The sequence below is a fragment of the Solenopsis invicta genome, chromosome 15 (genome assembly GCF_016802725.1).
Source record: "Solenopsis invicta isolate M01_SB chromosome 15, UNIL_Sinv_3.0, whole genome shotgun sequence".
Taxonomy (NCBI): domain Eukaryota; kingdom Metazoa; phylum Arthropoda; class Insecta; order Hymenoptera; family Formicidae; genus Solenopsis; species Solenopsis invicta.
In genome coordinates, this window is record NC_052678.1 from 4,227,716 (window position 1) to 4,241,449 (window position 13,734).

Genomic DNA, 13,734 nt, shown 5'->3' on the forward strand with positions numbered 1-13,734 from the left:
GTCGTTTCGCGTTAACTTGCCGTTGTTGCCTGCGCGTCGTGCACGGAAGTGTCGTCCAGGATGTCGCACGATCGTCATATCGAAGTGTGATTGCTGATCATATTATAAATAGTGTTTTCATAAGTGAGTGCTGGTGCCATAAAAAAACAATAAGCAGGAACAAGAGAGGAGGAGGAGGACCTAGGAGGCAACATGCAACGGCGGAGCAACCACGAGGTAAACGAGTCATTTATAAATTAAATTTCTTTTTATGATTAATTTCATTGTTTTTTCATTCGGTTCTATTTCCAATTATTTTTTGGCCATCTTCGCTATCAGATTATGGGCTTTAATGGGTTAAGCTAGCACAGCCATTGTTTGTAGCGAAACGGCTGCCGCAAAAAATTTTAAATAGAGCCAAAAATAGGCAAAATAGTAGCAAATAATTTCCTGTACGAGTCGCAATTGATTGTGCTAAAATTGATGTGCTACCTTAACAGACGTAGACATTTCGAAAATAATCAGGGTTGAGTAGATAATTTTAACTAGTTAAAAAGTTTAATAATAAAGTTAAAAAATTATTGACTTTTATCTTTTACTAGCTATTTTTAAAACACAAACTTTAATTTCTTAACTTTTTTCCCCAAGTTAAAAAATCATCTATGCAAAAAAAGAAACCGGCTAAAAGAAAAAATACGTTTCTATAAAAAATATTTGTTATTTCATAGATTTAATGTACAAATAGAATTATTTAATTTATTTGATAATCCATATTATAATTGTTTTGAATAATTTATCTTTGAAAAATGACGACTTTAAGTTAATATAAATAAAAAGAAATTAATTTGGATTTATATGTTTTACAGATTAATGTAACTGTGTTATAACTCCGCTGCTGCGCATCGGTCCGGTGAGTTATAAAATTACTTTAATTTTAAAATTTAAAAATAGTTAAAAAAGAATTAGGTGGGGCTGGCTTAATATTAACTTAGCTCCCTCACAACAAAAAAAGTATTGTGTAAACTAATAAACAAATACAATAGAATTAAATGCTAATGCTTAGGTGCTTCAAGAAATAATGATAATAAATCAAAAATATTTATTACAGAACTTGGAAACCAATTGCGCGGCTGGTTCACAAAAGAGAAGTTATCTTAAAAAATTAGATGCTCAGGCAAATTTAGTACTAAAAAATTCTTTTTGTAATATAGGGGTCGTTTAAGGATATCAAATCGCCGAATTAGGTGCTCGTTTCGTTTGGCTAGTATTCGATTTTAAAGATGGCTAGTATTTATTTTACTATATTGTTATTTATTTTTTTGTTAGAGAGACTAGCTTAATGTTAAGCCAGAGCCCCACCCTATTTTTTTTTTTAATTTTCTACCAAACGGTTCGAGCATTTAATTTCGGACTTGAGTACCAAATTAGTATCAAATTAGCACTACCTAATTAGCACTTGATTTTTAAATATTTGAAAATTAATTTTGCGCTAATGGGACAGACGGCACGTTTTTCTTCAGATTTTTTTCTTTTTAAGCGTCAAATAAATATATTTTTATTAAGGTTTGAGGTGAGGTTTTTTCTCTAAATAATTACTAAATTTTTTCGGGTAATATGTATTAAAGCGTTTTTTTTTAAATAATAAGATTAGAAATAATCAGTTTCAAGTTTTAAGAGAGAGTTCGCAATTCATAAATGTTATTAATCATTTGACTTTTTTAAATTAATCGGAGACCGTTCCTAAATTAGACTTCTCTCTATAAGTCCATTGATACGGTAACAATAGATCGATCGTGCCAGGTAGTGAAGATAGAAAAGAACAGAAAGCAATTGCCGTATCTTTGTCTCTCTCTGACTCGCACAATTGTCTCCTTTCTCTTTCACGGTTAACCGTTTTCCGTCTCTTTCCACGTGAGCTTTTGGTCTCGCGCTTCGTGCCCGGTCTGTCTTTTCCACGTTTACGCGCTCGTCGCGAGATGGCGGCACGCCGTGCGAAAGTGGCGCGCATCGGGTGGCGACGACGATGCACCTCGCTCGCGGCCGGCGGCGCAGCTGAAAAGCGAGCGGCCAGCGCGTGTCCGCTCGGCTACGCGGTTTGCGCGTCGCGTTGTTACGGTAGCGAAGCACCCCCTTCGCGTCCCCGGGCGTGTGCCGGCGGTATCGCGAGCGCGTATCCTCGACGGGTGTTCTCGCGCGGCATCGCGAGTATAACCCGAGCTCGTCGTCCGTGTCGCGGTAACCACGAAATCGTCCAGGCATCGTCGAAGTGAGGTTGTCACACTCGCTCGCCGTCACTCCTTTTTCGCGAGCCTCGCATGCGGCGGAACGGAGGCAGTGAGCGAGACAGAGAGAGCAGAACTGAGACACCGGAGGGAGAAGGAAGAGACACGTGAAGGGGGGAGTAGAACGAGACGGAGCGCGTGCGACGGGCACCGTACGGCGCCGCTGCATCGCGCCCGTCGGCGATCGTATCGCGTCGCGTCACGTCATCTGTCGTTCGTCCGGTTTTCTCCTCGCGCGTCCTCGTGTTCCCCGGGTTCTCCACGTTGTCCGGTTGTCACCGTCGCGGTCGCGGTCGCGGTCGCGGTCGCGGTCGACCCGCGACGTCCGCTCGTCCGTAGCGCGCTCTCTCTTTCTTTGTCTCTCTCTCTCTCTCTCTCTCTCTCTCTCTCTCTCTTGCCTCACGTCGATACACGTCGTCCGCCATATCTCGAACGACGGCGGGGACGGCGGTGGTGCATGCAACCTGTTGTTTTCTCCGCGGCGCGCTCCTCACCGCCTGACACGCAGCCGTGCTGAGCGGTGCGACCTAAGCGACGTGCGGCATCCGACGTGCTGGCGACCACCTAACCTCGCGCCCGCTGCCGCCGACCTGGGAAACGCGCCGGCTTGTCGACGCTGGGAGCTGACGGCAGTATGAACGGGTAAGACGACACATTGCGTGATAAATGAATGCCTTATTCGTTTCATGATGAAACACGCGGGACAGAGAAAGAGAGATTGCGCGAAGGGGGGAGGAGGAGGAAGGAAACGAGAGTGACAGCTGAATGCGTGTGCGAATGTGTGAATAGAAGGGTGTAGTCTCGATACGTTGGAATGCTATATATATTGGATTGAATCGAAGAGAGAGAGAGAGAGAGAGAGAGAGAAACGCATTGATTTGCGATTGTACGCGGAGCGAGAGAGATTATATTTAGAAGCGAACGAGAGAGCGGTAACAAGGCAGAAAATACAGATGAGGATTTCCTTTATTATGCATACCATTTCGCTCTCTCTCTCTCTCTCTTTGTTTTCTCTATCTCTTTCCTAGCTTTGTCTTTGTAAGATTACACGTGTGCAGCTCGTATCCCGACTGCTCGTGCGCTGCGATCGAGTTCAGCGAGGCAAATGAAAAAAGAAGCGAGTGAATCTCGTAGTGGAAAATTAATTAAGCAACGCCAGAGTTCTTTAATCCTGGACACTGCGATGTAACTATTGGCTATTCGATATCACTCGTATTTTCGTGTTCTTTTAGAAAAACATCCTTTGTCGTACGCACGGTTCCGTTTGATCCGAGGATCTAGGGGCACTCCAACTCTGATTAACTTGATCAGCAGTGTTACCAACAGCTCGTATTCGTTATAATAAAAAAATAATTTCATCTATGTTAAAACTATAAAATATGTTAGATGCTGATCAAGCAAGTATAATGTAGAGAGAAAAAAGGAGAATTTTGCGATTTAATAATAAAGTGTTTTTTTTTTAGTTCATGTTGGCAACACTGTTGATCAAATTAATCGTCGATTAAAGTTAATCGGAGTTGGTTGAAGTGATCCCTAGTCCTCTTCTTTCGATAGGTTTTTTCTTTCAATAACGTGAAATCAGTGTTTGCCGTTATCTGAAATTATCTAGATAACTATCTAAATGAAGAAATAGCTTTTGTCTTAGCTAAATTATTATAGTGTATATTATCTTCATTTTTGTCTTAGATAAAAGTATTGTCATTTTCAAATTATATAAGTTAACATGAAATATAAGTCATGAAATTATCATATCATTATAGAAGCAATCATGTGAGTCATGATATCATGAAATATGAATCATTTGCAAATGATCTAAGATAATATGAAAAATAATGAGAATGAGGTTTTTATCTCTTACAGTCTCAACCTTCAAGTTATTATTTCCCAATAAGAAAATGTTTTTCAGTAATAACAGGATTGCGTTTCGAAATTTACTGCCGGTACAGAAAATCTATATTTATATGTACGTAAGATAAACTATAGATTTTTAGTACTGCCAGTATATCGAAATGCAGTCCAGATTACACAGATCAGTATTAGTAGTGGTGCGTTAGAAAAATTATGAAATTCCCCCAAAATTATTCAAATATTTACAAGAAATTTTGTCAGTTATTGCATAATTATTGAATTATATATTCTTTGTATTCTTTAGCTTTGATTTTATTTGCGTATTGATTTTAAAGAGGAATATTTTTTGTTAGATTAGATTTTTTGAGGCACTTATACTTTTAAGAAATAATGATTTAGAAATAAAAATATGAATGTTATTTTCGTATCTTAAATTGTTTTTTGCTTAACGGTAATATTATTTAAAAATTTATCCATACCGGTCTTACTAATTTATCTAAACTAATTTAGATAAAACCATATATTTTCATTTTTTATCACTAGAAATTAAAATCTTTATCTAGATAATTTTAAGGTATCTAAGTGCAACACTGCACAAAACGAACCGCGAGCCGCGATTAACTCTTAGAACTGTTTTAAAAACATTTTTTTATTTAAAATGATTATTTTAGTAAATAATGCATTAAAATTTAGTTTTTGGTAAATCTCAAAATAATCACAGATTCTCACATTACATTCTTTATATTCAGATCTAGATGTTTTGTTTGCTATTTTTTCGTTCTTGTAGTACAAATAATACATATTTGTCTTGTTGGATGATAGCATCTTTTTATAAGAAGCAAAGTGTCTAGCTGCCAGATGCACGTAAAGATTAGATAATCGAAGTGATTATACCAATTATAGATTTTTGCCTTATTTTTCAGTGATACTTTTAATTAATTGTAGTTTAAAATGACGTGTTAAAAAAATTTCTTATTTTGAACAAAATATAAGTATTGAAAACAACAAGCTCTATCAAATAAAAGGCCAATTTTTTTTTATACCATTTTATAGATTTCAAAGAAATTTGGAGAAATTTATTGTCTCGGTAGAGAGGGAATAGTAGGCATCGCCTCAGAAATCGACTCGAATGAGCGTTTTATTGCGAGCACTGCTCTAATACTATTCTCAATAAAATTTTTATCTTTCCTCAGCAGCAAACATTTATAAAAATTTGTCAAACTCTGATTAAATGACTATTGCCCATTATGCAGATTAACTTTAATCTCAGTTTAACTTACTCTTTATCTTTTTCCAGTTCTTAGAACTAAAGAAAGAAAGATAAAAAGTAAGTTATACTGAGATCAGTTAGTAGAAGTTAATTTACGTTAGTGGAAATAGGCATATACAATAAGCGAACGTAACTCTAAAAAGTCGAAAATTGCAATTAAGCATGTTGATGGACATGAAAATGTAGAGTCTAAAATCCTGATTATATAAAATGCTACTTTATTCATTAAAAAATATTAATCCGTCCTCGACATAGACATATTCGACTTACTACACGTAGTACGCCCGTCCTGAACCGCTTAAACACGACGCACCCTGTTCCTAATTCTCGCGAATTCCCGCGAGCGTGCGATTTCTCATTGCTCGATGAAGAAGCGGGGCTCCCGAGGCTATTCTCGCGGAAATCGAAGTTGCGTACGTCACGAGAGATGTGTTTAGACATGGAACGTTACGCGTAGCTTCCGGGCGGAGGAGCCTGTCGGAGCTTTTAGCCGTGTTTACGAAGGCTGGAACGTGCCCACTCGGCTCCCGGGTTCAGGTCGCATTTTATGAGTAATATTCGATTACACTGCGCAACACGGTATCCAATACGCATCCTGCGCGCGTACGTTTATGCGCCTTCGGCGCCCTTTTGCCATGCGCGCGAGTCGCGCTTTCATAACACCGCTTTACTTATATTTCATCGCGGATAGAGCGCACGGAGCGCCGTGAAACCGCAACATTTTCAGGGTAGAGTCTCAGGTTTAACGGGCTCTCTCTTTCTGTACTCTTGTGACTTCATGGATTTCCTCGTTTGTGTCCATTTAGCTCTAGACGCGTTTATCCTCGACCCGATACGTGTTAAACTCGATGTTTAACACTTTCAGCATCTATAGAAGTAAGCTACAAGAATTTATAGGAAAAAGAAACGGAACTACCTGTGTAGAAATTTATTAAAGATGATCTTGTGTGACGCAACGCCTCGATCATTATTTATTAAGGATGCCGCAAGAAAGCTTTTTTTCTTTTAATCTGATCCCGATCATTACTCGTTTTAAGGATCCCGCAAGATTTAAGGTTTCCTTATTTTTATCTGCTGAGGCTCTTATCAGGATTAATAAGAAAGTTTACTTCATAAATACTTATTTATTAGGGTCAATTTATAGGGATCAGAAAAAGATTTATGAATGGCAACATATGTAGGAAAAATAAGTGTTCAGTAAGTTCTTATTTGTAGGTCATAATATGGACTTTTTATTTATAAATTTTATTTTATGAAGTCTATATTTGATTACTTAAAATATACACTGAGAGAAATTGTTTGATAAGATCAACTAACGTTTGGTTAAGTAGTGATTAATTGAATTTTGTAGTCACTGATACTAAAAACTTGGTTACATTTAACAAAACTTTTTGTAATTTGTTGTATAAAAATAATTATTTGGTTAAGGCTACAAATTGTTTTGTTAAAACAACTATGTATAATTCAACTAAACCTTAATTGATTTTACCAAACATTTCTCTCAGGGTAGAAAGCAACGGAAATCGGATGTTTTTTTATTTTTTTTTTCTTTTCATATAAGGACCTTGTGAACAATTCGTTATACGTTACAATTTGTTACGAGGCCCAGATTCATATTCAGGCCAACTAATTAGGCTCTTATCAGAATCTTATCAACATTTCTATACCAGTACGCGAAGAAGTGGAATAGTGCTCCCCTAAAAAAGTTCCATCGTGCACGGTCTACCTGTTTTTGCACAGACCCGCGTAAAATATAATTCTCTATTGATCGCGCTTGATTAAAGACTCGTTTCGCGAATCAGAATCGGTATTCCAATTTCAGCAGCTGCCGATTTTAAAACCGCATTGTGAGGATATTGAATGAAAAGAATTGTATATTTACCGCGCGTTCGTCGACACGTAATACGATTAGCGCGAATTCGTATCGTTTTTTCCCCCATCCCCGTCCCGAAAAATTATCGAATTTTGATCGTTCCCAGAGAATTTAATTCTCTCGTTCGCCAAAATGAAACACGTCGGGATAATACAGTAGCAGCAATGTGTACTTAACGTGTGTACAACAGAACGACGCAGTCTCGCGTGATTTCGTATCCCGGTCTCGATCGTCAAGACGATTCGCGGTTTCCTCGCGAAATCGGCAACGCGCTCGATCTTTCGCGCGTCACGCACCGCGCCACGTGCCACGTGCATTGCATCGGGCTTTAAACCCTTCGGTCGGTATTCGGCCGCGCACGTGGTAACTCCTTCCACGCGAACAAACGAACGGGTTTTATCAACCCACGGTCACGTCGGCGGCGGCGCCTCGCGGATTCGATCATGCGTTTTATTTCATACCTATCGCTGGACGATAAGAGCTTTCTTCTACGAGCGATCGCTCGTTTCTCTCTCTCTTTTTTTTTCTTTTTTCTTTTTTTTGTTTCTCAACACGCCACGTGTAACTTCGCAACACGCGTGTGCGTCGAGCCACGTGAAAGACCCGCGGCGAATTAATTAATTGAGCGCTCTTAATTTAATTAAGTCACCGCTCACTCCGCCCGTCGTGATGAATTGACCGTCGCGTTGTACCGCCGCTTAGAGAGTTTACTATATCACGGCGACCGCTATATTCGTTTTCACGTGGGCAAAGCTAAGCCGGAATTAGATTTTCGTCGCTCCAAGAAACATGCAGCGAGAGATGCAGCAGCAGGAGCCCTTGGCAGCGATCGGTACCGCGGTGGATCCGCGCCAGGGAATGATTCGCTTGCTGCGATTCGCTTCATCTGTTTCCTACTTTCGTCGTTCATTTCGCTTTGATGTCTTGCACCGATCGTGACACCGGCCATCGGATCGAAAAACAATTTGCACCGCGACGGAAGCTCACGACCGCGAATAGCGCGAAATTCCTCGTAAATTCGAATTTTCGCGATTTTTTTTTTCCACTGGGCGCTGTGTGAACCGAGCGACTGTATTCGCGCGCATTTTGCAAAATCGTGTCAGATTTCACGCCGTATTTTCGCAAGACGCGGCTCGCGGAAACGCCGCAGGCAACCGAATGTAGCCTGGTGGAAACGTTACATTGCGAAAGACCCCGGACTCGTGCATTATGGATTGGCACTCCGCCGATGAGTCGGCGATAATGTCTTTACACTGTCAATACTGATTCAGATCGCTCGGTGTTCTTTCGCAAAAAGTTACAGGCTGTTTATTTTGCTCCGCTTTAGTTAAAATCGGTGTTTTAGAAATTCACCTGTATAACTTCAGACTATTATCATTCTGATGCGTTACAATAACATTGTTATACATGAGAATTATTATTATTAGAGAAACTCATTAACGAGTGTCTTAACGTAATTCTATATATAAATCATGAAAGTATAAAGAAAGTGATTTTCAGACATTAATTGGCGCATGTCTCGTTGTCTAAGCTGTAAACGAGACAAATATTTAAAAAGATTTTGCGAGATAAGATTTAAGAGAGATTTTCTTTTTTTATATAATACGAGAATTTGATGAAATTTCGAGAACAAAATGATTAATATGTGGGCATTTCTGAATATTGCAAATTTTTCAACCGTACAGTTTTCTTTAAATAAAATCTTCGTAAAATAGTAGTTGAGTCTTATGTGAAGGATTTTTAAGTAATTGAGTTGTAAAAGAATATAAGAATTTTAAAAAGCTAGATTTAAGGAAGATAGAGCTTAGGAAGATTACTTTGAAGTTAAAGAAATGTGAAAGTTTATTTTCGTGTACGAGTATGAAATGTTAATAAATTGTACAATTCTTTTTAAGTATGATTTAGTTCTACCAGCACCAGCCAAAAGTTATCAAAATTAGAAGATTGCAGACTTCTTAGATTTATTTTTTTTTTCCTCGTCGGCAATAAATTTTGTGAATATTTGAATTTTGGTCTTGAAACCAACTACAAAGAAGAAAATAACGAACTGGCTTATAATGACTTGCAGCTAAAATAATCACATTTTGCTATAGATGAATAATTTTTAAACGAGTAGACACAAATAAACTTTTACACGAATATTTATTAGATTATTTGATTAGTACATGTAAAAAAATTTCATGTAATTCTCAATGTGTTACTTTCGATTCAAGTTTGCAAGTAAATGCTACAAGACACGATTTTATATAAATATCAAGAACAAAGAAAAAATTAAAGAACTTTTAAATCAACAAGAGAATTATACTAAAATTTTATACAGATATTATTCACGGTGATTCTTCTCATGTGATTCTTTTATCAAGTTAAGAAGTTCATTAACAAAACAGTATTTCCTCGTATGTAAATAGATTTTTTTTTCTTTCGATTCTTCCAATTTGAAAGAATGCATTGAAAGGATTAAACGCAAAGGGTGAACGGTCCATAAAAGAAATCGCCGGAAAATGCAGAGGTGCAACCATGTTTTCCGACTAGATATACAGAATCGCTCTCGTATCGACCGTCGGCCGGTCATGTTCATCTTATATATGCAATGACGGCCGCGTTATTAACGTGCGTGAGGACTAAATTAACGTGCATGAATACTGGCAGAGGCTCGCCATCCATCTTCGTATTTGATATTATGTTTCACTGCGGCCGCGTTCGCGTGCGCGCGCTTGCCATCGTGCGCGCGCTTGCCATCGATGCAACTGCGATGAGCCGACCAGCAGTGCTTAATCAGGTGGTTCGCGAGAATTATTAAATACGAGCTTTCGCGGGACTTGGAAATGCATCCATGCGTTACTTCGTGCCATTTGCTCGCGACGCATCGATAGAGGCTCTCTCTTCACATTGCACCCGTTGCGTAAGCGCCGCGGAGCGAGTTCTGTGTCCCTATTTGCACGGTAAAATTACCGGGTATTCGTGTCGCGGAAGTGTCCTCTCTTTCGTTCGCGCACGTGCTGCACCTGTACGACACCCGCGGCATCTTGCCAAGCGTGACTTATGAATGTGACGTGTCGCATCTCAAAATTTTGGTAATTTTTAAATTACCAAGAGTTTAAACATTTTATACGTTGTTCTATTACGTTTGAGTATTTGTGTAAAATTTGAGCGTAATTTTATTGATCTAATGATGTATATGTCGTATGTGTCTCAAAATATTATCAAAAATGTAAAAATTTTATAGAATATTCTCTTGTATTACGTTTGAGCATCTGTAAAATTCCAAGCACAATTATTGGTTTAAAAGTTATTTAATTTTTTGTTCACTCTTGATTTATACACTGCGAGAAATGTGTGATGAAATCAATCAAAGTTTAGTTAAACAGTGATTAAATGAATTTTATAGTTGTAATTATTAAATATATATATATAGTTGTTTTGACAAAACAATTTGTAGCTTTAACCAAACAATTATTTTCATACAACTAATTGTAAAAAGTTTCGTTGAATGTAACTAAGTTTTTGGTACCAGTAACCACAAAATTTATTTGATCATTATTTAATTAAACTTTGGTTGATCGCACCAAACGATTTCTCTCAGTGTACGTAAAATTGCGTTTTTTACTACTTATTTATAAGTTTGATGGGAAAGTAACATTACCAATTAAATCAAAATGTTACATGTACTAATAAAACTCTAATAAATTTTTGTGCCAAAATTTATTTAGATCCACTTACTGATTTAAAAATTATTTATTTAAAACTGCAGCAAAATATAGTAATTTTTGCTGAAAAAATCATTCCAAATCAAATTTTTTATTGTTTTCTTCTTTGCAGCTTTTGGGCTAAAGTTTAAGCATTTGCGACCAAAATTTGCTGATTAGAGAAAAAAATAAACCTTGAGAAACCTTAAGTTTTTAAATTTTGTTAACTTTTAGCCAAAACATCCTTAAAAATTTTTTATTTGCTTTTATTTCTTACATAAAATTATGTTTTGTAGTACTTATTTACAAGTTGATGAGGAAGAAGCATTATGAGTTAAATAAAATTTTTTTACATACACTAATAAAACTCTAATAAATATTTGTGCAAAACTTTATGTGAATTCACTTGTTCGTTTAAAATTTATTTGCAGCAAAATAGTCATTTTCGCTGCATCAACCATTTAAATTTTTTATCATTTTTTTTGCAGTTGGTTTCAGGACTAAAATTCCGATAAAATTTTGTCGTTGAATGGAAAAAAAATGAACCTAAGGATCTCTTGCAGATTTTAAATTTCGATCATTTTTAGCTAACACTGTACAGCCAAAACATATTCAAATGCGATTCGCGCGAATAGATCTGCAGCAAACATCTGCGTGATATTTTACACGTGTCTCACATGTGTACATATATAAAATTTCACCGGGTCATACTCGCCAATCTTTCGTCGCGCGTTGCGATCTATACGCTGTCTCGACGGTGCATCGTAATGTTGCATCGCATGTTACTTATTCTCGTAGCTTTTTAGGTCTCGACACACAAGAAGGTGGTGTCGATAATTCACGAAAATTGGCGGGGCGAAATCGAGGGCGGGCGGAAACGTCTCGTCGTCGCGGAGCTTCTAATTTAGAATCTGATTAAACCTCGATCTCCGTTACAATGCCGTTGTACTATTCACTATCGGTTGCCTATATACTATCGTGCAGTTACGCGTTGCGAGCCTTTACGCTGTTGCGTTACGCCGGTACAAGCCCTTCGTGCGTGCGTGCGCGTTTGTGTGTGAATGTGTGTGAGTGCGTACACCGCGGGTCAAACTTTACGCATCGTCACAGCACAGCTTCACAGAATAGCATATAGTGAATGTATAGCGCCGCCCGCATACGCCGTGCGGCGAGAACGCGCCCGCATTTCGCCGCTATCGACGCGTTCATCGAACCGCGTGCACGGCTCTCTGCCGTAGCTAAATGCTTATCGGGTCGGCCTGAAGCGCTCGATGATAATTAAAATAGACAAGACTCGCGGTAGCGTATGCAAATATCTCAACCGTCCATCAACAGCCGTCATCGTCGTCGTCGTCGTCGTCGTCGGCGTCGGCGTCGTTGACGATTTCTCGTGCGAGATATTCCGTATTTAACGGCGTTTATGTTCTTCCACGTTTTAATATTCCTTACGTGTAAGCGGCAGCCAATTATTATGCGCAAAAAAAAATTGATAGCTGAAGAGAGACTGCGAAATCAGTCTCGTCTTTCAACTTTACATACACAATTTTCTCGGGTAAAATATACGAGCTTCTAGCGAACGTTGCCGCAGGGAGGGCATATAAAAATGAGTATCTCTCCCGCTTCACGGCTTAATTTTTGAAAATTGCAGCATCCAGCCTTGCCTTGGCGCAGCTGCGTCGAAGTAGGGCGTTGATTATTTGAGTAGCAGAGAGTAGATAATACTCGCCCGGTTTTAAATAAGCTTTGGAAGAGAAAATGCAAAAAAATCGACTGAATAAATTCGACGGTTATTTAGGAGTGAGATGCATTATCTATTTAGAGTGTGGCTGCAGGGTACACGTGCACTTGCTTCGGATGTGCGCAATAATGAATTAACTTCGGTAATAACGGGGAATATTGCGCGGTGTTTCGAAGCGCCATGGATTTAATTTCTAGCACGGTTTAATAGCCGATTAACACACAGCCGCTTTCCGCCTTAGTGCGTACGATACGTAATGCACAGTAAAACGCTGTCGTTTTCGAGAATGTACGAGCATTTCGGTCGGCAATGATCTCGGTTTTGTTTCGTCGTAAAAAGTAGATGGACCTACACGATCTAATCATTCTGCATTTTACGCAGCGTTCCGGAATTATCAATATACACTACTCAAAAAAAAATAGGGAACACTTTCCAGACACCAAAAATTAGGCTATTTTCAAATGACTGTAACTCGGTGAAAAATCATCGTAGATAAAAAATAAAAAAAGCATTTTGAAGCTTGAAGATCGAGCTTTAAAGTTCTACCAGCAGATTTTCAAAATTCTTTTAACTTTCTTGTCTTATGCAGTAAAAAAGTACACTTTGTTTTGTTCGTTAAAATTTCGTATTTTTGACACTTTGCAGATCGACCAACAAATTTTTTTCAAATAATTCAAGTAAAATTTCATAAACTGCAACATTTTACCTACAAAATGCTTTTTTAAAAATTTCTCTACGATTTTTTTTGACCGAGTTACGCAACTTTGAAGCTAAACCTGCATTTTTTACAAATGATATCCGCACTCCGTGAAAAATTATCGTAGACAAAAAATCAAAAAACCATTTTAAAGCTCGAAGTTTCAGCTTTAACATGCTATGAATGGTTTTCAAAAATTTTCTCAATTTCTTAGTACTATGCTCCAAAAAAGATACACTGTTTTTTCCTTAAAATAACGTATTTTTAACAGCCTGTAGCTCAATAAAAAAATTTTTCTCGACAAATCCAATACAAGTGCCATAAAGTATGACATTTTCTCTACAAAATGTTTTTTTTTTAA

The 13,734-nt window shown here is 38.0% G+C and overlaps 1 protein-coding gene across 6 annotated transcripts in view; it reads left to right on the plus strand.

The window, feature by feature from the left end:
* The first annotated feature begins 2,034 nt into the window (after positions 1-2,034).
* LOC105207684 (polypyrimidine tract-binding protein 1) overlaps positions 2,035-13,734 on the plus strand; it is a 478,610-nt gene continuing 466,910 nt past the window's right edge. For 3 of the 6 annotated variants that reach the window (XM_039457817.1, XM_039457821.1, XM_039457822.1), the window contains exon 1: positions 2,036-2,903. In XM_039457817.1, the coding sequence (XP_039313751.1) occupies positions 2,896-2,903 (8 nt within the window). In that variant the 5' untranslated portion in view covers positions 2,036-2,895. Of the gene's footprint in view, positions 2,904-13,734 lie in introns of all 6 variants that reach the window. The other 3 variants (XM_039457815.1, XM_039457823.1, XM_039457825.1) reach the window with 3 other exon arrangements.